General features: G+C 44.1%; 1 protein-coding gene across 3 annotated transcripts in view; it reads left to right on the forward strand.

The window, feature by feature from the left end:
- Positions 1–23,045, forward strand: part of WDHD1 (WD repeat and HMG-box DNA binding protein 1) — a 56,542-nt gene extending 33,497 nt beyond the window's left edge. For all 3 annotated transcript variants that reach the window (XM_069950614.1, XM_069950612.1, XM_069950613.1), the window contains exons 14-26: positions 151–392; positions 564–701; positions 5,833–5,989; positions 6,266–6,380; positions 7,542–7,673; positions 7,928–8,151; positions 10,932–11,077; positions 14,087–14,143; positions 16,102–16,145; positions 16,705–16,863; positions 17,821–17,942; positions 19,462–19,597; positions 22,209–23,045. In XM_069950614.1, coding sequence (XP_069806715.1) covers positions 151–392; positions 564–701; positions 5,833–5,989; positions 6,266–6,380; positions 7,542–7,673; positions 7,928–8,151; positions 10,932–11,077; positions 14,087–14,143; positions 16,102–16,145; positions 16,705–16,863; positions 17,821–17,942; positions 19,462–19,597; positions 22,209–22,403 — 1,867 coding nt within the window. In that variant the 3' untranslated portion in view covers positions 22,404–23,045. The remainder of the gene's footprint in view (positions 1–150; positions 393–563; positions 702–5,832; positions 5,990–6,265; positions 6,381–7,541; positions 7,674–7,927; positions 8,152–10,931; positions 11,078–14,086; positions 14,144–16,101; positions 16,146–16,704; positions 16,864–17,820; positions 17,943–19,461; positions 19,598–22,208) is intronic.
- The last annotated feature ends 4,399 nt before the right edge of the window (positions 23,046–27,444 follow it).

Raw genomic sequence — 27,444 nt, forward strand, 5'->3', positions numbered from 1 at the left:
GGCCCCATTGTGGACAATCACACCAGCTTTTCTGAGTGTCATTCTAAGGCCCATGTTCGCATGTCCTGTATGCCCTGCAGATTTTTATGCTGTGTAAATCAATACAGTTAAAACTTGAAACATACCTTAACAGTTTCATTGTTCACACAGCAAACTCCAGTGTATGCACTTCAGCTCATGGGACAACAGCAAAGAATGGATGGTGGACATGCCTAAAGGAGAGGACATCCAAGCAGTGTGCCTGGGCCAGGGATGGGTAGCCTGTGCCACTAGTGCATTGCTAGTTCGCATCTTCACTGTGGGCGGAGTTCAGAAGGAGATCTTCAGCCTCCTTGGGCCAGTTGTCTGCATGTCAGGTCACGGAGAGCAACTTCTTATTGTCTATCACAGAGGTTGGTCCATTATCCAATGAGAAAAAGAAACAATACTTAATGCCTCAATACCTACAATAAGCCCTTGCCACAGTCATTCGAAACTGAGCCAGCAAAATGGCTTTAAAGGGAAGGGTCTCTTTGAATACTAATACACTGGTGTAGTAAACCACCCTGCCTGCTATGTTTCAGGTACTGGCTTTGATGGAGACCAGTGTCTTGGAGTACAACTTCTTGAGCTAGGTAAACAAAGGAGGCAAGTCCTGCAAGGAAATCCTCTTCCCTTGTCGAAGAAAAGTTTCCTCTCCTGGCTCGGATTCAGCGCTGAAGGTAAGATCAAGTCTGATGCAGAGAATTGGGTTTTGTTTTTTGTGTTTCATGAAGTTTAACCCCTTAAGTACCGCGGGCGTACATTTACACCCCCGCTGCCTGGGCTTTAAGGCAACAGGGCGTAAATGTACGCCCACGGTTTCCCCAATCGCTGTGTGTACACACGCAGCGATCGGGGAAGATGGCCTGCTATAATGTATAGCAGGCAATCTCTGCTCGTCGGCACGAGGGGTGGTTAACCCCCCCCTTCCCCGTGCCAACGATCGCTGCTATAGGCTGATCAATACAGATCAGCTGATAGCAGCTGAATACAGCTTTCCGGGTCATCGGTGACCCGGAAAGCAATGGCGATTGGTGCTGTCCTGCGCTTCTGGATATGAAGGACCCCGTATCGAACCAGGGCAATATTTTCCAGGTGACGTCCCCCACAATGGAAAACAGGAGACCCCAGAAGAAGTGCAGAATGTGGGGTAACAGGGGGATCAGGAAGGACACCATTTCCAGTGTGACACCTGTCCTGATCACCCCGGCCTCTGCATACAGGATCGCTTCAAGGTGCACCACACCTCATTGGGGTTCTACATTTTCTAAATTCTGTCCCTTATTCCTATTTCATGGGTCACGTTGATCCAGGGATTATTCTGATCGCCAATATGGAGTCGGGAAGGAATTTTTTCCCTGTGAGGAGGCTACTGTCGTCTGCCTCACGAGGGTTTTTTGCCTTCCTCTGGATCAACACAGGTTGAATTTGATGGACACCTGTTATTTTCAACCTTATAAACTAATAATTGGCCTAATACCCCCAAATAAATTAGAATTGTCCCTTTTCCCCAGCTAAATAGGTATGGCCGCCATTCGCATTAGAGGAGGCCATGATGCAATTACAAAGCCTCTGTGCGGCCAGGACAGTAGAAACCCCCCACAAGTGACCCCATTCTGGAAACTACACCCCATAAGGAATCTTAACAAGACGGGCAGTGGGGATATGGCCCCCTGGAGACGGGCACATTTGGGACGTGAAAATGAAAGAAATTGTATTTTTTATTTTCACGGCACATGTTCCACTTATGTGCCCGTCACCAGTGGGGTCCATATGCTCACTGTACCCCCTTGTTGGATTCCTTATGGGGTGTAATTTCCAGAATGGGGTCACATGTGGGGGGTTTCTACTGTCCTGGCCGCACAGGAGCTTTGTAATTGCAACATGGCCTCCATCCTCCATTCCAGCCTCTAAATGGCGCTCTGTCCCTTTGGTGGCTTTCCCTCTGCCCATATGGCACATTATGTCCACATGTGGGGTATTTTCGTACTCGAGGGAAATTACCCTACACGTTTTGTGTTCATTTTCTTTTTTAACCCCTTGTGGAAATGGAAAAAAAATCTACATTTATTGTAAAAAAATTTTAATTTTTACACTAAATCATTGATCTTGTCTTGATTTTTTCATTTTCACAAGGGCTTAAAAGATAAAAAAAAAACACAATATGTAGAGCAATTTCCCCTGAGTACAGAAATACCCGACATGTTGACATAAAGCGCCATGCGGGTGCAGGGTAAGCCTCCAAAGGGAAGGAGCGCCATTTGGTTTTTGGAGGCTGGATTTGGCTGAAATAGATTTCGAGGGCCATGTTGCATTTAAAACCCCTGTGTTGCCAAGACAATTGAATCCCCCCACAAGTGACCCCATTATGGAAACTACACCCCTCAAGGAATGTAACAAGGGGTGTAGTGAGCATATGGACCCCACTGGTGACGGGCACAAATGTGGAACAATGTGGCGTGAAAATGAAATATTACATTTTTTACACTAAAATGTTGGTTTAGCCTTAAATTTTTCATTTTCACAAGGGGTTAAATGAGAAAAAAACCACACAAAATGTGTAGAGCAATTTCCCCCGTAAATACCCCACATGTGGACATAAAGCACCATGTGGGCGCGGGGCAAGCCTCCGAAGGGAAGGAGCGCCATTTGGATTTTGGAGGTTGGATTTGGCCAGAATGGGTGATGAACGCCATGTCGCATTTACAGAGCCCTCGTGCTGCCAAGACAGTGAAAACCCCCCACAAGTGACCCCATTCTGGAAAATACACCCCTCAAGGAACCTAACAAGGGGTGCAGTGAGGATATGGACCCCTTGATAACAGGCACATTTGTACCGTGAAAGTGAAAAAATGAAAGTTTTCCCTTTCACGTCACATTGTTCCACATTTGTGCCCGTCACCAGTGGGGTCCATATCCTCATTGCACCCCTTGTTAGATTCCTTGAGGGGTGTAGTTTCCAGAATGGGGTCCCTTGTGGGGGGTTTCCAGTGTTTTGGCAGCACGAGGGCTCTGTAAATGCGACATGGCCCTTGAAATCCATTCCAGTGAAATTCAGCTTCCAAAAGCCAATTGGCGCTCCTTCCCTTTGGAGGCTCGTCCTGCGCCCGCTTGGCACTTTATGTCCACATGTGGGGTATTTCCGTACTCTGGAGAAACTGCGCTACACGTTTGGTGTTTTTTTTTTTTTTTTTTTCATTTTATCCCCTTGTAAAAATTAAAAATTGAAGGCTAGATCAACAATTTAATGTGAAAAATAGAATTTTTCCTTTTTTACACCACATTGTTCTTAAAATCTGTGAAGCACCTGTGGGGTCCAAATGCTCCCCGCACCCCTTGTTACATTCCTCTAGGGGTGTAGTTTTCTAAATGGTGTCCCTTTAGGGGTGTTTCTTATGTTTTGGCACCCCAGAGCCTCTGCCAACCTGAAGTGGTACAGTCAAAAATGACCAAATATAACGGAGCCATTGAAATTCACTAGGTGCTCCCTTATATCTGAGGCTTGTGGTTGCGTCAAATAGCGCATTAGGGCCACATATGGGGTATTTCTATAAACTGCAGAAACGGGGCAATCAATATTGGGGGGCATTACTCTGGTAATAGGTTTATAATTATGAAAAATATTGGATTACAATAAAATCTCTGCAAAGAAAATTAAAATTTTCAAATTTCTTAAACACTTAGCTTTTATTTCTGTGACTCCCCTAAAGGGTTAAAACTTTCTGGATCTGCTTTTGCAGAGTTTGGGGGGTGCAGTTTCTGAAATGGGGTGCTTTGTGGGGCTTCCTAACATACAGTCCCCTCAAATACACTATAAACCTGAAAAAAGGTCCCTAAAAATATCTGATTTTGAAATGTTACTGAAAATTTGGAAAATTGCTGCTAATGTTTTAAGCTTTCTATTGTCTAAAAAAATGAAATATAGTTTAATAAAAGCCGCCAACATAAAGTAGACACGTTGCTAATGCTATTTAATATATAATTTATGTGGCATAACCATTTTCTGTATAAGCAGAAAAGTTTCAAAGTTGGAAAAATGCATTTTTTTTGCATTTTTTCACGTTATTTTGGATTTTTTCATAAAGATTCGTTATAAGTATCGACTCAAATTTACCAGAAATGTGAAGTACAATATGTCACAAGAAAACAATCTCAGAATCAGCTGGATAGGTAAAAGCATCCCGAAGTTATTAATGAATAAAGTGACACAGGTCATATTCATAAAATTTGTCTCGGTCCTTACGGCCATTTCAGGCCCTGTCCTTAAGGGGTTAAGAAGATTGTTAGCATTTTGGCGATCATGGGTACAGACTGCATCATAAGTTATCTTCATATAGTAGTGATGAATGTCCATGAAAAGTGCAGTTCTGCATTTTGTCACTAGATGGCACATGGATACAGTTCACACACCTAAAGCGTTTCCTGTCTCACTTATATGTCATAAGCATATGCAGGGAATTAAAAGAGGACCTGTCACCCCCCGTGCCGGGGTGACAGGCTCCTGACCCCCTGCTAGATCCCCCTATACTCACCTAATCGCGCCGGGTCCCGCTTCCTGATGCGGTCGGGTCACGAAGATTTCAGCTCCCGAAGCCCGGTGCGCGCGTCCGCGTCCCGAGTCCGACGCTCATAGAGAATGAATGGGGGAGTCCGATGCTCCGTCATTCTCTATGGGCATCGGACTCTCCTGTCAGCGTGTGCGCCGGGCTTCGGAAGCTGAAATCTCCGTGACCTGACCGCATCAGGAAGCGGGACCTGGCGCGATTAGGTAAGTATAGGGCGTCTAACGGGGGGTCGGGAGCCTGTCACCCCCGCACGGGGGGTGACAGGTATCCTTTAACAGCTTGACCTAAAATTATAGATGGACGTGTGATGAAGCTTTCCATGTAAAACCACAATTGTGAAATCATAACGCAAGAGATTATGAATCAGTTGTTTGTTTTTATTTATTTATTTATTTGCTACAAAGTTGCTTTTGTCTTCTGTTTTAGTTTTCCATTAAACCGTCTGGAGATGTACACTATGGGGGAGATTTATCAAAGGGTGTAAAATTTAGACTGGTGCAAACTGGCCACAGCGACCAATCACAGCCCAGCTTCCAGCTCTGGTGAAAGGAAAGCTGAGCTGTGATTGGCTGCTGTGGCCAGTTTGCACCAATCTAAATTTTACACCCTTTGATAAATCTCCTCCTTAGTCCTACAGTTTTTTTTCCTGATACTTATTCAGTGGGAAAGGGATGCAGATGTTGATATATTAATATATTTGATTAGCCAGGAGCATTCGGCTGACCGGAAAAGGCTGGGGTAGGGTGGGGGGCATGGGATGCCTTTGGCTGCGTTCACACATTGGGGTTTTGTCACGATTTTAGGACGCAGTGTGTTTGCTGTGAGGCCTATTTGCCAGCAGTCACATAACTAGGTGCCTTTCCTATAAGGGTGGTCTTAAATGCAATATTAGCCACTCCAGCTAGTGTTTGGGAGTCACCACAAATTGCTTCACTGCATCCTGGACCTGCAACTTGAAACAATGACAAGTTTGTGTAGAGAAGTAAATCTCAAGCACTACCCATGACAACTGACTGAAGGTGATATGTAGCCTTGTTATTTGGGTTAGAAGGGGTTATCCAGGATTAGACAAAGAACAGCTACTTTCTTGCAAAAACAGCTCTACCCCTGTCCTCAGGTTGCTTGTTGTATTGCTGTTTCTAGAAGAATGCAGCCATGTTTTACAAGCCTGATAACCCTCACCCTGTTATACATACGACTAAATGCGATGACCTGTTTGACGGAAACGTGTGCATTTTCTTATCAGGGAGCCCCTGTTACGTAGATTCAGAGGGGGTTGTGCGACTGCTGAACAGATCACTTGGACATACTTGGACCCCTGTGTGCAACACCCAGGAACATTGCAAAGGAAAGTCAGATCACTATTGGGTGGTTGGTGTCCATGAGAACCCTCAGCAGTTAAGGTTGGTAATAGTTTATTATATGAGGCTGGGTTAGCACCAGCATTGTGTGAAGGGTTTGCGTAATGTTCATGTGGTTGTGTTTGTAGGTCCCCTGGCAGCTTGCCAATCAACAAGGGGTATCATTGCTGGCCTTAGATGGTATTATGAGGGTAGCTGTTCTACCTAATACAAGAATTATATGGGTAGAGTTGACTATCACTGAATCTTGCATAAGCTAAATGTATTAGTATCATAGATGAATTGTTGAAAATTTTCATACGTATTTTGCATTTAAAGGTGTATCCCTTGCAAAGGTTCAAGATTTCCACCAACACTTCCACGTCCAGCGGTGGCAATTTTGCCTTTCAAACTTCCTTACTGTCAAATTACCACAGAGAAAGGACAGATGGAGGTAAGCAATTCTGACTTCAGACCATTTGCTACAAGGTGGGGTGTGCTGTTATAGATCAGTCATTAAAGTGGTATCCTACTAATCTAATATTGATATAATAATAGATCGTCAGGGGTCCTAGAGCTGCAACCCTTTGAATGTTTACTTTTGTTTCTCCTTGTATGGCTGCATTTTACTGATAATGCAAGGTAATGCAATGTTGTCCTTACTCCTAATAGTAATGTGATTGCATGAAAAAGTACTTATAAACATGCTAGAGGCTGCAGCACTCACATGAGCACCATGGCTCTTAAAAATAGTTTAGTGGTGGGGGTATACCTTATATAATATATCGAAAGGCGATCAGTGTAAAGGCCCCCATACACTTTAGGCTATTGTCGGCCGAACCCACCGCTTGTGGCAGATTCGGCTGTCCTGAACATCTATTGACAGAAGTCGGTGATGAAAGGGATCGTCCTTAATGGAAAATCACAGGCAGTCCCTTAGTTCATAAGGAGAAGCCGAAGCTCTTACTTCTCTCTTCCCCATAGAGAATGCAGGAAAGCTCTGCCGAGCTGGACACACTTGTGTATGGGGCAAAGGGTGGGAGAATTAACACACAGGTGAACGATTGATCAAGACTCAGTCCGTTATTGAAGTTGTATGGCCACCTTAATGCTGGATGTAACTTTTTACCACTAATGAATAGACTTAAAGAGGACCTGTCACCCCTGGAGGCTCCCGACCCCCCGCTAGAGCCCCTCATACTTACTTGATTGCGCCGGGTCCAGCTTCTTCGGCCGGTCCCTGGCGGAGATATCCCTGCGGGAAGCCCGGCACGCGCCGCTGAGATGAGTCCGTCGCTCATAGAGAATGAATGGAGCGTCGGACTCACTGTTCATTCTCTATGAGCGTCGGACTCATCTCAGCAGCGCGATCAAGTAAGTATGAGGGGCTCTAGCGGGGGGTTAGGAGCCTGTCACCCCGGCAACAGGGATGACAGGTCCTCTTTAAGTGGATTTAATGATGATAAAATGAATAGAGATTTTTTTTTTTTTGAGATTTGGTCCCTGAAACCTAAATCTAATTTGTGTTACTTGCATAAGTAGTTTGGGGCCATTGTATGATACCCTGTTAGCTTGTATGTATATTTATGCTGATGTCTGAACCATTGTTTCCCAGGAGCAATATTGGAGGTCTCAAATCTTCACCAATCACCTTGATTATTTAGCTAAGAATGGTTACGAATGTGACGAAAATGTCAAGACTGACGCCGAAAAGGAGCAGCAGGAATTGTTAATGAAGATGTTTGCGGTGAGTATATGTGTTTACATAGTAAAATAGGAGAAAGCTATGAAATTCTTGAAAACATGCATACTTAATGACCTGTGACGTGTATTTTCCTCATTGGGCTGGTAAGGGGGTATGAAGAGTTCTAGGCTCGAGCCCGCTCCATACATAACAACTCCTCAGTGTTATTTATCCATTTAGATGCAGCTGACAAAACTGAGGGGAAGGGTATATACACACGTGTACATGTTATTACTTTTCTTTTATAACTTGTGCAGTTGTCTTGCAAACTGGAGCGTGAATTCCGCTGCATGGAGCTGGCCGAGCTCATGACTCAGAACGTGATGAACCTGGCTATTAAGTATGCCTCGCGCTCCAAGAGACTAATTCTGGCCCAGCGGCTCAGTGAAATGGCTCTGGAGAAAGCAGCAGAATTGGCATCTGCCCAACAGCAGGAAGATGAGGAGGAAGAGGAAGATTTCCGGAGCAGGATGAATGCTGGGTAAATATAAAAGGGTCTGCTAACCTTGTAGAGTACCCTGATTTATACAGTGTCATTTTACTAAGCTGCTGCTGCTGCTGTTCATCTATCCTATTGATGATGAGATGTGGAGAAGCTTGTCAGATCTTAAAGGGGAAGTAAAGTAAAAAAAACATCTTAAAAGCAGGGAGGAACATAACAAACAAGCGCTACTTCTCCCTGTGCCACCACAGCTCCGTCTTACGTCCCTGGGATTCCCGCCAGACTGCTGGATCTCATTCTGTACCAAAGTCACGACTTAACTGCAGTCACTGATTGGCTGAGCAGGCAATCCATTAGCCGGGTCAGGTGTTTTTCCCCACGAATCATGACAACGTTGCAACTCAGGAAAATAGGCTCCAGGTCCCCCGCCAGAGCTCATGGCGTGGCGCTGCAGAGGCACGGGGAGAGGCAAGCAGTGCTTGTTTATTATGTTCCCCCCCCACCTGCTTGCAAATAACTAATTTCGCCGGACTTCACCTTTAAGAAAAGTGACTTTCTATCCGTAGCAACGACTCAATTAGCTTTTTTAAGAATATAAGGGCTGAACGCTGATATAACCTGTAGATATAATTGCCTGATTCATTATGCTTTTAGTATGTGCTGCCGTGTCTCAATTACATGGGTAGGTTGTGTAAAAATACGGCTGCAATAGCCCTTCCATAGGGTTGTCGCACAGCGTTCCCAAACTTTTAATGGCACAGCATGAACAACACAGTTCTTATTTAATCATGAACAACAATGCTCTATCTCCTAAAGATCACAGACTGGAGACTGGGGGGCCCCACATGAAGTGGCTTTACTTTCTTCAGACCTAAATCTGATAGAAAAGCTGAGTCACCACGTAGAGGCTGGTAACTCTGTACCCCCACAACCTGAGTGACCTGAGGCCCATTCTTTAGGAACATTGGGATGCCAAGCCTCAGCAGACAATAAGTCGACTTGTGACCAGGAGGAGATGTCGTTGTTAAGCTGTAACTGATGCAGCTAGAGGGTGCTGACTGTTTATTAGGCCTCTGTGCCAGCCCTAGTGCTGAGTGAGTCTGTACCAGCAGAGCACCAATCTAACTAAGAAGTGCTATGTACTAGGGGTACTTAAAAACTGGGAAAAAATAATACAAATGTTTTAAAAAAAAAAAACACCCCCCCCCTATGGATGTTCAAAATAAAATATGTAAATAAACATTTGGTATTGCAGAATTATAAGTACAAATAAAATCCAAATGCCAAGATTGCTAATTTTGGTCACATAATATCAAAATATTTGGTGCATTCACACTATGGAATCCAAGCAGATAACCCGCTGCGGATTCTGTCGCTTTCTCCCGTGTGGTTCTCTGCCCGTTCCATAGACTCCATTCTGTAAAAATATCAGAAAAAAAAGTTAAAAAGCAGTCAAAACTCTCATCTACTCCAAGATGCTACTGATAAAAATTACACCTATGCCTATAGGTGGAAAATATACAGTTAGAAGAGGCAGAAGAAAGGCAATTTTAAGCAAATAAGTTTAAGATGTAAAAGGAGTAAAATTAAAAAAAAAGTCTATAAATTGGGTATGATTGTAATTTTACAGACACCCCCCAGATGCAGATAAGTGCATGAAAGCCCCGCAAAGTTGTAAAGTTTCTTCTTTCACTGTATGTGGGGGTTTTTTTCTCGTCTTAGAATGCAGGAAAAAAAAAACTCTCGTATATGGGTCTGTAGGATGGAAAGTAAAAGTTACGGCTTCTAGAAGCTAAGGACAAAAACATGACAAGCAGCTGTATAGTGGGTCTGTGTTGGGAGGGAAAACAATCCACCCGTGTAAAAGGCCCCTTTGGTTCCTGAAAAATCTGTAGGTTTTATAAGGATTTCAGCAGAAATCCACCAATACGGTTGATAAGATTAGGCTATTAGATTAACTCCTCTTAAATCTACAATCAGCAAGGGTATTGTTCCACTTAGCATGCATACGGGCGTCATGGTCCTGCTTTCAGGAGATTGGGGATTAGGAATAATCTGTACTCACTTGTCAACACTGGACACTTAAATTCTCCTTAATCAAAGCAATAGCGGCTTCATCCCCGGGAATCCATCGCTCGTGTCTTACATTTAGTAGCATTGTAGTAATAAGCTTTATTAACAGTTATATAGTGTAATATAGCGCAGGCTGAGAACACAGGACAATACTGAATACATTCTTACTTTGTAATAGAGACTGTAACAGAGCTACAGACCCAACATTATACACTATACTCCTAGCAGTCCTGTCATTACACCACTAGGTGGAGCCAGTATACCGAATATGTCTGTCACCGGTGTATATCTCTGGAGACCTGACAGTAATCTTTCATTCTGGGTCTTCAAAGCATACTACACATTCCCTCAGCAGTAATGTCACTATGGACTGTTTTATCCTTGTCTGTCCATTATCCTTGCACCCTATGTAACCCTTTATCTTCCAGATAAGAGTGATAGCTCTCATGTTTTACAGTCTTTTGATGCATGATATTCAGACAATATTGCTGCAGTAAAGCTTCAGCATAGTAGTGAAGAAGAAAACTGTAAATGACTAAACTTCATTTTCATCACTGTTATTTCCTATGGGGATAAAACGTATAACATCAGATTTAAACATGCACTGTTAAAATGAAAGCTTAGTTGTGATTGGATTGGATTTGCACCTATAGATACTTTCTATAACTATAGATACTTTTCTATAACTGTAAACAATAAGAGATGAGGAGGATGGACGGAGTGATATGATGTGCGCTTTGTTCCAGATACAGCAGGACTGACACAGAATGGGGAAGGCCGAACTCCAAAACAGCGGCTTGTGAACAGGAAGTCGAAATGAATTGTGAAGATGGGGATGAGGAAACAGAAGATGTTCAGCAACCTGAAACGCCTGTCCTGAATAAAAAGAATGGTAAGATCCGTGCAAATAAGATTTGATTACTTTTAATATAATTTTACATTAAAGGGGTAGTGCAGCTAAAAACTTTTTCTCCCATTCCCTCCCCACATGAAAAGTTATATAGATGCATAATATACATTGGTAGCAAATTTAAGCCCCTTACCCGACTTTTCCTGGTCCTGCTGGCTACCGGAAGTGGCTTACTTCCGGGTTCGGCAAGGACCATGTTACAGCCCAGGGCCGCCATCTGTGGTCGACACGTAGGGCCCATATGTCACAATCTGGGCAATTCCCCCCTGCCTTGGCACGCCTCCCCTGCTCTCTGCTATTGGTTATCCTCTAGCACAGTAATTCCACTACTATTAGTACTGCAAGTCCCAGCGCACCCGATGGCCATACACTGAACTGACATGTGTCTGGCTACCGGGTGCGCTGGGACTTGCAGTACTAATAGTACTGACATTGCTGTAGATAGCGTGGCAGGGTAAAGCAGGTAATACACTGACTAACAGTGTACAACCTGCTTTACCCTGACGCACATTACCCCATATCCACCTACATGTGCTATCCTCCCCCTCTGCCGGGCTCCGTATCCCCCTCTGAACGGCTCCGTATCCCCCGCTCTGACTGGCTCCGTATCCCCCGCTCTGACTGGCTCCGTAAGCCACCCCCAGCAGGGTCACCGGCCCGGACAGCCCAGCAGCGTCTACCCCTCCGCTATCCACTTCCCGGGAGGAGCAGAGAGCATCGGTGGGACGCTCTGAGCTGCGGTGCCGCAATCACAGGGGGTTCAGTGGCCGAAGCCGAGCGGTGAGCACACTGAAAGCTCCCGAGCCCCGGACACACTGAGCCCATCTGCCGTTCCAGCGTCTACCGGTCAGCAGGAGCGGCAGATGGGCTCAATGTGTCCGGGGCTCGGTAGCTGTCAGCGCTGCTCACCGCCCGCCTTTGGCCACTGCACCCCCTGTGATTGCGGCGACGCAGCTCAGATCGTCCCACTGATGCTCTCTGCTCTTCCCGGGAAGTGGATAACCGAGCGAGGCGGAGGGGTGGACACTGCTGGGCTGTTCGGGCCGGTGGCACTGCTGGGGGTGGATTACGGAGACGGTCAGAGGGGGAGGATAGCAGGACCGGGTCAGCTCTGGGGACTGCCCTCCCCCACTGGAGATACAGTATAATGTATGGGAAAGGCGGCACATGTAGGTGGATATGGGGTAATGTGCGGCAGGGTAAAGCAGGTTGTACACTGTTAGTCAGTGTATGACCTGCTTTACCCTGCCGCGCTATCTACAGTAATGTCAGTACTATTAGTACCGCAAGTCCCAGCGCACCCGATAGCCAGATACATGTCAGTTCAGTGTATGGCCATCGGGTGCACTGGGACTTGTAGTACTAATAGTAGTGGAATTACTGTGCTAGAGAATAACCAATAGCAGAGAGCAGGGGAGGCATGCCAAGGCAGGGGGGAGTGCCAGGAGCCCCAAGAACGCCCCAGATTGTGACGTATGGGCCCTACATGTCGACCACAGATGGGCTGTAACATGGTCCTTGCCGAACCCGGAAGTAAGCCACTTCCGGTAGCCAGCAGGACCAGGAAAAGTCGGTTAAGGGGCTTTAATTTGCTACCAATGTATATTATGCATCTATATAACTTTTCATGTGGGGAGGGAATGGGAGAAAAAGTTTTTAGCTGCACTACCCATTTAATATGTGTCCATATAACATAATGTAACTGTGTATATATGTTACATTACTGATCCTGTACTGATCCTGAGTTACATTTTTTTTTAACTGTTTATTTTTCCATTTCATATTTTACAATATAACATTAAACACAAAGAAAGTTCAAGCACAGTGCCATGGTATAAACAGAATTACATCTTTTATTATACTCCAGGTATAAACAGAATTACATCTTTTATTATACTCCAGAGCTGCACTTATTATTCTGCTGGTGAGGTCACTGTGTACATACACTACATTACTGATCCTGAGTTACATCCTGTATAATACTCCAGACAACCCCAACAGCATGCTTAAAGTTACTCTGTACGCACAATCTGCCCCCCCCCCCCCCCCAAACCGCTTGTACCTTCGGATAGCTGCTTTTAATCCAAGAGCTGTCCTGTGGTCCGTTCGGCAGGTGATGCAGTTATTGTCCTAAAAAAATACTGTTAAACTTGAAGCCCCGTGCCAAACGGGAGTATCTGTGCCCTAACTTTGCACCACGCCTCCGTCCCTCCTCATCATTAGGAATGCTCCAGGCAGATTGCCTCCTATTCCCCACCTGTGGCAGGCCGGAACATGGGCTGGATCGTTAAGGACCTGTGCAATGTTCAGAATGAAGAAAATGTTCCAGTTGCATTCCTAATGATGAAGAGGGGAGGAGGGATGGAGGGGGGTGCAAAGTTAGGGCACAGGTCCTCCCGTTTGGCACGGGCTACAAGTTTAAAAGTATTTTTTTTTGGACAATAACTGTATCACCTGACGAACGGACCCCAGGACAGATCTTGGATTAAAAGCAGCTATTCGAAGGTACAAGTGGTTTAGGGGGGGGGGGTCAGATTGTGGGTACAGAGTCTCTTTAACACTCACTGCAGGACACTGACTCCATTGTAGGTCTATGGAGTTTGACTCCTGCAGTAAGCACTTCTCCAGGCTATATCTAAAAATAGTTTGTCTCGACACTATATAAATTTTATAAATGACAGTAATACTTGATGGGTAAGAACAGGGCAGTAGTGGGAGAGCGCTGTTACATTTGTATGCTGCAGTAGAAAACCTTGCTTACACTTGACCTCCATGCTCCTTGCATACACTTGGGCTTCTTCTGTACATTTTCCTGGCAAAGTTGTGTTTTTCCATCTAATCCTGGCAAAGTTGTGTTTTTCCATCTAATTATTTTAGCTCTTAAAAGAAATCCTCCAGTCGTGTTTATCATGGGTACCTGAGTTATTATAGAATATGAATATAATTTTGTACTTTTTGCTCTGACACTTCTGGATTCTTTCCTTTTCACAGCTACAAATCCTTTCAGCAAAACGATCACTTCACCTGAACAACCTACCTCAAAACTGGGTAAGTAGCCTTTAATTGTAATTCTGGTGCCCTAGTAGCATGGCCCTTTATATTTCCCCTTTTAGGGTATGTTCTTCCAAAAAGTGTTCCTGCTTTTTTTCAGTATAAGTAATTTTTATTGATTATTTTGCTTTAACGTGGCTTTCTCTGACTCTCAATGTCGACAGCTCCTTCACAAGTGGCCAGTCAGACACCGGAGTAGTTATTTATCAAACTAAAGTAGATCAGTTCCTGGAGCTAATTCTGAGTGAATATGGCAAAGATATGAAGCAGATTCTCTTATTTGTGTCTGTGCATAGTGAATACACAGTACACATATCCACTCGGGGAGTGTGTTAAGCTGCACCCCATCAATTATATCATAGAATTCACAGAAGGGGGTACACAAACAATATATAAAACTTAACGTTTAATAAATACAAGTAAAAATTATACCCCACGTAAACGGACCAATATACAACACGAAACATGCAAAAGTGTAAATCTGCAGTCACTGTTCTTAATGGTATATACCTAGAACCATAAACTGTTATCTCGGTGTACTGCCTCAGTTATGGTCATAGGTTAATAATAACACCAGGGTAGAAGTCTCCTATATACCATTAAGAACAGTGACTGCAGATTTACACGTTTGCATGTTTCGTGTTGTATATTGGTCCGTTTACGTGGGGTATAATTTTTACTTGTATTTATTAAACGTTAGGTTTTATATATTGTTTGTGCACCCCCTTCTGTGAATTCTGTGCATAGTGGATGCAGCCAGTCTAAAGCCACCGTGTCCTGAAGAATAAAAAACTAGACTAGATAGACTAAATATTCACCATACCCAAAGAAAAACTGCTAACAATGCCAGATACCTGTGATAGGCCAAGATTTCAGCTCTCTGTTAGCGTCCATGCTCCTGAGTCATCGCAGCCCCACAGGAACTACCCACTCACCCAGTCAGTGACTACAGCTGTGTCCCGCCTCACTGATTGGCTGAGCAAGCATTTCTGAGTGAAGGCCGTGACATCACAGGATCAGGAGCCTATTATGACACCATGAGCTGTGATCCCAACACCCCCTGTCCACCCTGTATTTTCACTGTTGCCCATAATACCCCTTTAATTTCTGCCTCTTTCACACGCAGCCTGCACACACACACAGCCTGCTGAAGTCATAGCGTGCACACATACACACAGCCTGCTGCGGCTGAAGCGATGGCGCACACTTGCATACACACAGCCTGCTACGGCCATGGCGTGCGCACACGCACACAGCCTGCTGCAGCCATAGCACACTGGCTTAAAACACACAATCTTCTACCAGAGAGAAAATACAACATAAAGGGCAAAGGTTACTGCTACACTACTTATGTCTCCTCCTCTATATTACATAGGATATCTTCATATTACACTGCTGCTCATATACAGTCATCCAGCATCCAGGAAGAGACCAGCACAGATCTCCCCGAACAAACTGCCAAATATTGACCGCCCACTTTCCCCTCACCACCCTTCTCTAATAAGGCCAGTGCTTTATTACTGATATATGGAGGAAATGCTTCATCCTATGTAACCAAACGTATAGGAGAAAGTGTTTATCTGCCTTTTTATAAATGTCCTTAGATATATAGAACATAATGTTACTAAATAGCATTTATAAAATTAATATGAAACTTCTATATTCTTTTGAAAGATTTTTAATTTTTTTATTTTAAAGCTGGAGTCAGTAAATTTTTTTCAAACTCCAACCAGTCTAGCACTGACTCCACAGCCCTGATACTTACCTGTCCCTGTGCCTCCGTAGCGCTGCTGATGCTGGCCAGCTGTCATATTATGCTCCAGTCCTGGTACATCGCGTGCTCGGCTGCAACAGACTGTAAACGGGGCTTGGACTTTTCCTTTAATGCCATCACTGAACTAGTTGAAAATAATCTATACCTACTTAATATAAACATTTTTTTTTTCTTCATACAGGTTCAATAGTTTCCAGCAACCAAGGCAGAGTTAACCCTTTTAAGGTATGACCAATGACAAGATGCTTTTAATTTTTATCAATAAATTTATTACAGACAAGAGTAGTTGTACTTGCATTTTTACACACAGCAGGTAAGTTGTATAAATGTATGCAATAGTCTGATGCATTTATGATACATTATCCATTATTATTCCATCATACATAACATAGGTTCAGGGATTGTATGTAATGAATGAGAGCTGGTCATATCACTTTTTCCAAATTTTTCATATATATTTCCTCTTGTATTGTAGGGTGAGAGGGAAAGACGACAGAGTTCAGATATTGTGAACTTTAGCTTGTGGATTTGTGTGCTAGGGAATAATGCCTCCTGTTATTAGCCTAGATAATGTCAGAGGAAGGATGAGTCATGCTATCATGGTAAAGAAATCTCAGACTGAAGCGCTCAAGTACGTCACTGATCTTGTCAGTAGGGCAAATACACCATCCGCTGCCTTTTCGTGTTAGTCTGAAGCCATGTTTTATATTACAGACGTGAAATCTATGCAGATGTGATCATAATAATGAGGGATTCTTTAACATGGTTACTCCTTTGATTAAAGGTATCTGCAAGTCAGAGGAGCCCAGCACTGGCCGGCAGCTCATCCCGCATCCTTGACAATATGACTAAGTTAACTAAGAAAACGCCAACCTCTGCCAACCAGTCTGCAAGCAAGTCTCTGGTCATAAAGCCTCTTGCTCCAAGGGCAAAACCTAAGCAGGTAATTTGCAATGATCCCCAGTACAGGTCATAGGCTACACAGAGGTCTCTGTTGATAGGGAGTAGATCGATAACCAGTAAAAGCTTTCCAGATCAGCCGTTTTTTAGGTTTTTGTTTTAAATAGCCCAATAGTTATTTCAGAGTAAACAAACATTTATTCATTAACAAAGTTATACTATATTACATTGTTTAAACTTTATTTTTATTTTTTTTTAAAAGTTAAATTTCAGGTAAAGGGGTATAACAGCAAGTTTTTTTTTTTATAATTTTTTTATTAAAGACACTTTTCCTAACAAAAAATGTTTTAGTGGCACCAATAAGGGGGCAACATGGCCTCTGTTGCTGCCAATGACTGTGTTGGGAACTGCAGGGCTGAATAAGCCCTATATGTGTTACATATCACATGTAGATACTGAGCCTCCTCTTACCATTAGAATAGACATTACACTGGGGGAGCTGTCTGTTGCACTAATGCTGCAGCCTCCTCTGATGTCTATATAATACATGTTAGCATTAGAATAGATATTACACTGGGGGAAGCTGTCTGTGTCACTAGTGCTGCAGGCACCACGCAGTATGAGAGGAAGATTATTATCAATCTGCCGTATCTGCAGCTCAGCTGACACCGAATAAAAACAGTGTAATATCTGCACTAATGGTGACCCATATCCTATAGACATAAGGCTCATTATATGCATCAGCAGTGGTAGTGATAAGTAACTGCTCTGGGACCAGGCCTGGTAGCCTTACACAGCCATTGGTGACTCAATACATTTCAATAACATTTCATTGGCTGATCACTGGGACTTTTATACAAGACACACAGATTGCATGCTGAATACATTTTGAATTGCCAAGTTGTGTCTATTAAACTTCGATTTTCCATATTGACCCAGAACAAAGCAATACTAGACTGTATATAAAACGTTCTTTAATGTGGCAATCTGTACATTTCAGGGTCAGGCAACGTTATTCCAGAATGTCCAACCTAAATCCTCCACAAAGAAAACACAAGAAAAAGAAAACCCAACACCGCAGACTCCTCCAAATCCTGTTCAAGAGAAAACCGAACCTAAAAGGTAAGGACTGTCTTTGATGCCTCCGTTCATTACTTGAGTCTATATAAACCAGTTATGTGGTTTGCCTTGGAACAATTATCCGGAAGCAGTAGGATGTGAGTCCTGTCTTCCCATTGGCTAGACAACACCCCCAGAGGGACCCTCCTCATGACCTTTGCCTCCAAGGCTTTGTTGTTCCTGTTCAGCTATAATATATTGCATAATTCTATTATATGTAAGTAGTTTAACATGTCTGTTTGGGCATCTGCTTCACCCCTCCCTATGATGGTTAAGGAGATCCTCATTGCTTCTGGGGGTAGTGGTCTTCACTTCCATGAATCTGCCTCCGACTTCTGCTTCTGCTCATAAACATGACAATTGCATTCACTTTAATAAGAAGCAGGTCTTTGGCTATGTTTTGCGTATAATCACAACCCCCTGTCTGTAGAGCAACACTCCATACTGACTAACAGGAACATCAAAGACCAATACTAGGAATCGTTTTCATGTGTTGCATCAGCAGGAATGTGCAATCCACTCTTACATGGATGTCGCTACAGTCCTGTTCACATCATGTTAAAGGAGTAGTTCACAATAAATGTTGTTTCAGATCAACTGGTGCCAGAGATTTGTAATTTACTTCTATTACAAAAGCTCCATTCTTCCGGTACTAATCAGCTGCTGTATGTCCTGCAGGAAGTGGTGTATTCTCTCCAGTCTGACACAGTGCTCTCTGCTGCCACCTCTGTCCATGTCAGGAACTGTCCAGAGCAGAAGCAAATCCCCATAGAAAACCTCTCCTGCTCTGGACAGTTCCTGACATGGACAGAGGTTGCAGCAGAGAGCGCTGTGTCAGACTGGAAAGAAAATACCACTTCCTGCAGGACATGCAGCAGCTAGTAAGTACTGGAAGACTGAAGATTTTACATGGGGCAATAGTCTGCTGTATCGGGCAGATTTTCACTCTGTGTAATAAAGTCAACAATTAGCCAATGAAAACGATTGTGTCTTTCGGTCCTGACCTAAAATCATCTGACAACTGTGTAAAGAAAATAAAAAAGTTCATACCTGACCCTGACATGGAAAGAGGTGGCAGCAGAGAGCATTGTCAGACTGGAAAGAAAATACCACTTACTGCAGTACAAGGAGCAGCTAGTAAGTACTGGAAGACTGAAGATTTTTAAATAGAAGTAAATTACAAAATTTATATAACTGGTGCCAGAAAGAGATTTGTAAGAAAAACATTGGTGAACAACCCCTTTAATGGCCTCTAGTAGATGTTTTTGCAGTGTATACTGCTGGCTAGAATACTGTATGTGCACCTTCTATGTAGCAGACTACAATCTATACACAAGTTTAGGTTTGACAACCTTTTTTTAAATAAGGATAATATTTTGATGCTATATGCTTTTTTTGTTGTTGTTGCAGCAACAATATATGGCTATTGCATTTAGTGCCAATCACAAGCGACATTCACATCAGGTTTATACTTCTGTACACAATGTTAAGCATCATGTCATGATCTTATATTACTTTGCAGATCTAAAACTGGCTTCCAGCTATGGTTGGATGAGAATCGTCAGAGTATATTGTCTGAAAATGCTGAACTCGATGAGTCTGAAATTATTAAGGAGGGCATGAGCCGTTTCAGGGCACTGACTAATGAAGAGAGGATGGTAAGTGAAATACATCTTAGGGTATTGATGGGGGATCGTGTGTACAGTACAGCCCTTAAGAAGAAAATTCCTCAACCATTGCTAAATGGGAACTCAATTCCTCTTTTTCTTTCAATTCAATTTTTTCAAAAAGTTATATAGCTTTGTAATTTACTTCTATTTAAAAGTCTCAAGTCTTCCCATACTTATCAGCTGCTGTATGTCTTGCTGGAAATGTTTTCTTTACAGTCTGACACAGTGCTCTCTGCTGCCACCTCTGTCCATGTCAGGAACTATCCAGAGCAGGAGAGGTTTTCTATGGGGATTTGCTGCTACTCTGGACAGTTCCTGACCTGGACAGGGGTGGCAGCAGAGAGCACTGTGTCAGACTGGAGAGAATATATCACTTCCTGTAGGACACACAGCAGCTGATAAGTACTGGAAGACGGGAGATTTTTAAATAGAAGTAAATTACAAATCTCTATAACTTTCTGACATTAGTTGATTTGAAAGAAGTCTGTGTTTTATGCCCAATTTATCATTCACACATTAAAAAAAAAAAAAAATCACAAACCAGATAAATTTGTTTGCTCAACTTTTTGCTAATATTATATTCATAAATGTATGAATATAATGTTAAAAGTAGTCCTATTTGGCTGTGTAACAAGCATCTGATGATGTGTGTGGTATTGTGACATGTCCCACTCGCTGTCCAGATATTGGAATCACACGCTTGTCCCCAGATGGCCTCACAATCTAATTTCCTTATCTCATACACACAACATGTCGTTATGAAATCCACACAAACATGGAGGCAGCACACTAAGGGTCTTATTACATGGGGCGATAGTCTGCTGAATCGGGCAGATTTTCACTCTGTGTGATAAAGCCAACAATTAGCTGATGAAAACGATTGTGTCTTTCGTTCCTGACCTAAAATCATCTGACAACTGTGTAAAGAAAATAAAGTTCATACCTGACCTTGCTCCCTGGTATCTTCCTGCCTTCTGCCCGGTCCCACAGCTGCCACAAGAACTTTAGAGCCGCTCAGCCAATCACTCAGGCTCTGCACTTCTCCCAGTGGTGGCTGCGGAACTGGACAGAAGGCAGGAAGATACCAGCGAAAACGAGTCAGGTATGTATGAAGTTTATTATTCAACAGGAAAAACGAAACAATAGTGCTATCCATTGTATATTTTGGATATCATGCTTCAGTCAGTTGTTTCTGCACCTGGAGTATACAGATGGTGTGCAGTGATGATCTGTTTGTGTATTATATAGCACATCACTTGTGCACATGGCGCTGACTACATTGTAGTATCACCATGACTGAGGACAACTTTACCCTGTACTTTAATCTGTATTTGAACAAGATTTGCTATGAAAGGGAATTTGTCAGCAGTTTTGTGCTAGAGGAAAAAAAACTAAAGACAATTAATGTTTTCCAGGACTCAAGGTGGCATCCAACTTCTCCAAATTCCAGGAGTCAAATGCTAAACGTTCGGGTTTGTGCCTGAATGTTGCCAAACCTAAACAGTTCATCAACTCTGCGTAACATTACAGACAAGCCAAATAGGCATTAGGAAGAGGAATGCATTAGAGATGAGTGAGAGTCCTGGAAAACATGGACTCAACCTTTGTCCTATGACTGTATCCATGTTTTCCAGGCAGCCCACACGCTACATCTTACTTTAGCAGTCGCCACTATTCAAATGCCAAGGGACTCGGACGTACACCCCTGTGCTCTCTGTGCATGTTCAGACCACTGGCTGATGAAGTCGCTATGTTCCCCCGACGACCCTGCCTCTCACCTGCAAATAACAGCTCCCTGACTGGATGCTAGAGCTGTCAATTAATAGTAAGAGACAGGGCCAGGGTAGTATCCCGCCCTTCTGACTCTTTAGTAGGGACACTAAGGGCCCTACTCTACCGGATGATTATCGTTAAATTGATCAAATCTTAACGATAATCGTTCGTTTGAATAACAGTTAACGATTAATGACCGAACGAGAAATCGTTGATCGCTTTGTAAGACCTGGACCTATTTTTATCGTTGCTCTTTCGCAAATTGTTTGCATTGAATAGGACGTCGTTCGCAGTAGATACGAACGCAATAGAGAAGAAAAAACGATCGCAAATACGATCATAAGTAACGATTATCGTTCAATGAAAATGAGTGAATGTTTTCATGTTTTTCGCAATAGCGGTCGTTTGAGATCGTTAACGATTATGCGAACGATAATCATCCGGTGGAACAGGGTGCTAAGGCTACTTGGTGTATGCCAGAGCAGAGGTATGAATGTCATTCCCTGCCTGGTGCATATTGGCAGAAGTTGCACAAGACCGCTAACACATTTCCTTTCATCTGCACAATGTTGTGTTTTTTCACTACTTTTCACTGTTCAATATGGAAAAATGGGCTAAGAAGAAAAAAAAAAGCCACGAATCATAGCAGAATTGTGGCGGTGTAACAACCCGTCCTGCAAATATCCCATCCCCTGCAGCCATAGGCTCCGGTTGTTGCAGAACTACAACTCCCGTCATGCCCTGACTGCCTTCAGCAAGGAGCGTGTTTACGTTCTGCATTTTGAGCCCTTAAGCTGAACTATCTAATTGTTTTTCTTTTTTTTAGATCTGGACAGAAAAAGCCAAAGGAGACGAGTCCTCTGACCCCAAAAAGAGGAAACGAGAGGAACAAGAAAATCGGGAATCGCATGAAGGTCCAGATGGGGAAGCGCAGGATCAAAGTGCAGCCACTAAAAAACGCAAACCTTTCGAGCAGTCGTCCAGTAACAAACTTTCAGCTTTTGCATTTAAGAAAGACTGAGGTAAAACTATCAGCACCGTGAATTGTTTCCAAAGAGGAGACAGCTGGTCGCCCATTGTCTGGAAGATGCTGCTCCACTCTGACTCCATTTACAGATGGCCATTGTGTTGTGAAATTCTTCCTTAGAGCCTGGCTAACATCTTGTATCGGGGATAGAGGTGCCATCCTCCTTCACTCATGCCAAGCGTAATACATTTGGGTTAAGGAAGACATATAGCACTAAAAATAATGAAAAACACATTAGAATAATGCCCTATACCCAAGCATGGTGCAGATGTGGGATTTCTGCAGTCATACTAATTTCTCTATGGAGTCTGTGGGCTATAAACTTCCTTTGATGCGTCCAATAAGAACACATACTGTAGGGCAGGGCTTCAAGAATGTAACTACAACCACCATCACCACAACTGCAGTGACATGTCATGATGTTGGTTGTAATTTTGCCCCTTGTTGGGATTACAGCTATAGAGTTTTATACACAAACCAGTGTCCTTCTCAAGGACTGAATCATAATAGATTTTAAGGGTTTACAGCTAGAAATGCTTCATGTACTACACCTAGAGAATTCCTTTAAGTTACACCCTCATTTGGCAACAGAATTAGACTTCCAATACTTATCAGCTGCTATATGTCCTGCAGGATGTGGTGTATTCTTTCCAGTCTGACACAGTGCTCTCTGCTGCCACCTCTGTCCATGTCAGGAACTGTCCAGAGCAGGAGAGGTTTTCTATGGGGATTTGCTGCTGCTCTGGACAGTTCCTGACATGGACAGAGGTGGCAGCAGAGAGCACTGTGTCAGACTGGAGAGAATACACCACTTCCTGCAGGACATACAGCAGCTAATAAGTACTGGAAGGCTGCATATTTTGAAATATAAGTAAATTATAAATCTGTAAGTTTCTATTACCAATTGACATGAGAATTTTTTTTGCATGAGGACCCCTTTAAGGTTTTGTATACATGTTCTCTGTTATATACGTTCTCTAGATTGTCTGTCCGTTTTATTGTTAATGTATTTCATACCTCACGGTATAAATGTGTTGTAAATAAAGTTTTGTACAGTTCCAGTAAAATCTCTTGTCATAATTGATGTTGAGAATTCCATTCCATGGCACGTCATCCGTATTAATGGAACAAGTGAATGCAGCATCTAAGCGGGCAATCTCCAAGTGTAAAGGTGTGGAGGGCAAGAATATATGCACTGAGGGTCCTATTACACTGAGCGATTTTTAACGATAAACGATTGCGAATGAGTGTTTATCGTTAACCTGAAATCGTTCACCATATTACACAGAACGATGGTCATTAGTTACGATATTTATTGCGATCGTTACTATGATCGTTTATTCCTTCTGATCCCAGCAAAACAATGTGCAATTACACTGAGCGATTAGGGAACAAATGTGGAATTACAGCGAACAATTAACGATAATTTTGGGTTCAGATCTAAATCGGTGACATACGAACAATTTTTCAATTGATTCCTGCAATTACACAGAACGATTATTGCTTAAATGTGAACGACCTAACGATTTTTCACACAATCGTCCCGTGTAATAGAGCCCTGAGAAATGGCTGAATTATATCCTCTGTAACTGTTGTCCTCAGCCTGGACACCCCATTTAAGGCGAATACTGTCAGGTTTTTAGTGAAATAACGTACAGCCTGAGGCCAGGCTACTGTGAGATGTCTGGCGTTCTCCCCCTCACTCACCTGTCAGTGACTTGTAAACTGCACAATGTGGATGCTAAACATACTGTCTTCTTATCAATGCATATGGCAGGTGTAAGAGGATAATCGCATTTCAAGTATCTGGAGGTCATCAATATCCGGCGGAAGAAATCAACAGCAAGAAATGTGAGCAATCATCCAAATGCTGAATCTATAAATCAAACACAGACGACGGGGCTGACGTCACAATGGATCCATTCATAAAATAAGAAAAAGTCACAGAACGTCCCCAGTCATAGGTCTGTGATTGAGAAAACTCCCACATTTAAAGGGCACCTATACTAAGTCTAGAACAGGGGTAGGGAACCTTGGCTCTCCAGCTGTTGGGAAACTACACCTCCCATCATGCCCGGACAGCCAAAGCTTTGCTTTGGCTGTCCGGGCATGGTGGGAGGTATAGTTTTGCAACAGCTGGAGAACCAAGGTTCCCTAACCCTGTATTAGCAGCATCTCAGAAGTTTTTTTTTTTTTTGAGAGTCTGAACACTCCCCATGTTTGTGTCCATTCACATAACGTTTGTAGACTCATATTGGCGCAGTGATCACAGGTGGTTTAATAGAGGCAGGAGGTCTTCAGACCCTTTGCCCTATATAAAGTGACATTGACTAATGACTTGGTGGGGACCTCTGCACACATACACCCCACCCATCACCCAGACTATAGAGCTGATTTACCTATGACTCGTCAAACAGCGCCTCAAATCTCAGCTTGCTAGACTATATATCGACTTTGGCCATGCAACGTGAAGACTGCCATGTTGCATCAGATCTATAAATTGTCAATGTGGTCACGTGACACAACACAATGATGTTGGTTTTGTGACCATGGCCTATAGCGTAATAGAACAGGCAATAATACTACTTGGCTCCTGAGTAATAACTTACAGATTCCTATATGTGAGCTAAACACTAGGAGAACTAACCCCACATTGTTACATGGCATCTATAGCGTGCTCTGTATCCATTGTGGTTAGGCTGATGCCGGCTATGTTATAACCCATGAGTTAAGAGCATGAATAATCCCAGTCTGGAAAGAGGAAATATAATTTCTTAAAATATTCCAAGAAACATGATACAGCAGTCGGGTAAAGCAAATTGCATTTCCATTTTCCAGTCTTTAGCAGATTGTGCAACACCGGAGGTTTCCTGCAAAATTCCAACCTAGACTTAAAGGGGTATTCCCCCCAAAATTATTTTTGCATTAATACGCTGCCCACCCGTAGCTTTCCATCTTTCCAATATAAAGTTATTATGGATTCTGCACAGTTTTGCTGTTATCTAGGTACATTCACCCCCATGTATTGCATAGAATCATCAGCTCTCAGTCCACTCCGACGCGCTCCCTGCTCCTGGCCCGCACCCTCCCAGACGGCATCACGTGTCCTCCTTCTCTTCAATGGGCCAGGATAGCGCTTCTAACCCAGCCAATCTGAAGTGAAGGACGACGGCGGTGGCTGCTGTTAGAGAGGGAGACAGTGATCAGTGAAGCTGTCACTGTCTCCTCTAACAGCAGCCACCCCAGTCACCGGTACCGCGTGTGCCCCCCCCAGCCCCAGAGCTCACCCCCTGACTGTGACCCCTAGCTGGCGGCACCCAGTCACCCTTGTCGCCAGCAGCACCCTGCGGCGCTTACTGGTGAATTACCAGCGCCCCCCCTGTGGCTCAGTGTAACGTCACCCGCGGCTGGGTTCAATAACTGCACCCCCTCAATCGCGGCACCCATCACCCGCGCCGCTCGCCCGTGGCACAGCCGCTGCGCTTACCAGCGCCACCGCGGCTCACTGTCCCTCCCATCACGCGCGGCTCTGTTCAATAACGGCAACCCCCCCCCGACCGTCACTGGCGATGCTGGCCCACTTACCGGCGGTCCCGCTGCTCACTGTACCCCTGTCACCTGCGGCTGGGCTCGCGATGCTGGGCCGCGCTGTCACTCGCGATTGGCGGCGGCATCACCTGCAGCCCCGTCAACCCCCCCCCACCGGCACCCGCGGCTGACTGTACCCCCCCCCCCCCCGCCTCGGTCACCCGCGGCTCCGTCAGCCCCCCAACCGTCTCTTACTGTCAGCCGCAGCCCACGAGCGCCCGCGGCGCCGCGGCTCACTGTCCCCCCATCACCCACTGCTTATCGGCTCCATCCCCACCACTGAAACCCCCCCTCCCTCTCACCTGCAGCCCCCCCGCAGCTCACGAATGCCGTTCATCTCAATTCTGCTGCACCGTATCAGCTCTGCTATGCCCTCACCATCTCAGCTCTGCTATGCCCTCACCATCTCAGCTTTGCTATGCCCTCACCATCTCAGCTTTGCTATGCCCTTACCATCTCAGCTCTGCTACGCCATCACCATCTCAGCTCTGCTACGCCATCACCATCTCAGCTCTGCTACGCCATCACCATCTCAGCTCTGCTACGCCATCACCGCTCTTCTACGCCATCACCAGCTCTGCTATGCCCTCACCATCTCAGCTCTGCTATGCCCTCACCATCTCAGCTTTGCTATGCCATCACCATCTCAGCTCTTCTACGCCATCACCGCTCTTCTACGCCATCACCATCTCAGCTCTGCTACGCCATCACCATCTCAGCTCTGCTACGCCATCACAGCTCTGCTACGCCATCAACATCTCAACTCTGCTACTTCATCATCAGACGTAGGCATTGCATGATGGGAAATGTAGTTTCCCATCTTGATTATAGACCATCTTTTAAAAAAACTTGTAACTCAGGAACGGCAGCAGCTAGAAAGATAGGAGACGGCTCAAAATACTCGGGGAGACTTGGTGAGTAAGAATAGCTAGGTTTGGGGGCATTAAATTTTTTTTGCTTTTGGGGGGAATACCCCTTTAAATGACAGAATTCTTGCCGCCTGCAGCCACCACTAGAGGGAGCTCCCTGAATACTGTGTTATTACTGAGATTAATATATGAACAATGTGCTGTAAGCTCCCCCTAGTGGTAACTGCAGTGAACTAAAATAAAATGATGCCGTTTTATCTATCTTGATGCAGGAAAAACAAGCTCTGACCCTTATAGCAACCCCCTGCTTAGAAAGACGCACATTCACTTCTCCGCTCTTCAGTAAACAACCTCTGCCATCTCGCCGTCTGCAGGTCGTATAATTGCAGCGCCATTCTCTACGACAATAACTTTGATTTCTTCTGGACGTGAAGACGGCTCAGACTCCACTTAATCACAAATCTCTATATCAATATGTGCAAAACAATGGCGGCCGAAGACGCTTCTACACAGATGCAATCAGGTTGTAATGACCGATCCCGACAGTGTTGCTAAGATACCACATCGCCTGTACAGAC

This window comes from Dendropsophus ebraccatus, chromosome 13 (assembly GCF_027789765.1).
Source record: "Dendropsophus ebraccatus isolate aDenEbr1 chromosome 13, aDenEbr1.pat, whole genome shotgun sequence".
In the NCBI taxonomy this organism is placed as follows: domain Eukaryota; kingdom Metazoa; phylum Chordata; class Amphibia; order Anura; family Hylidae; genus Dendropsophus; species Dendropsophus ebraccatus.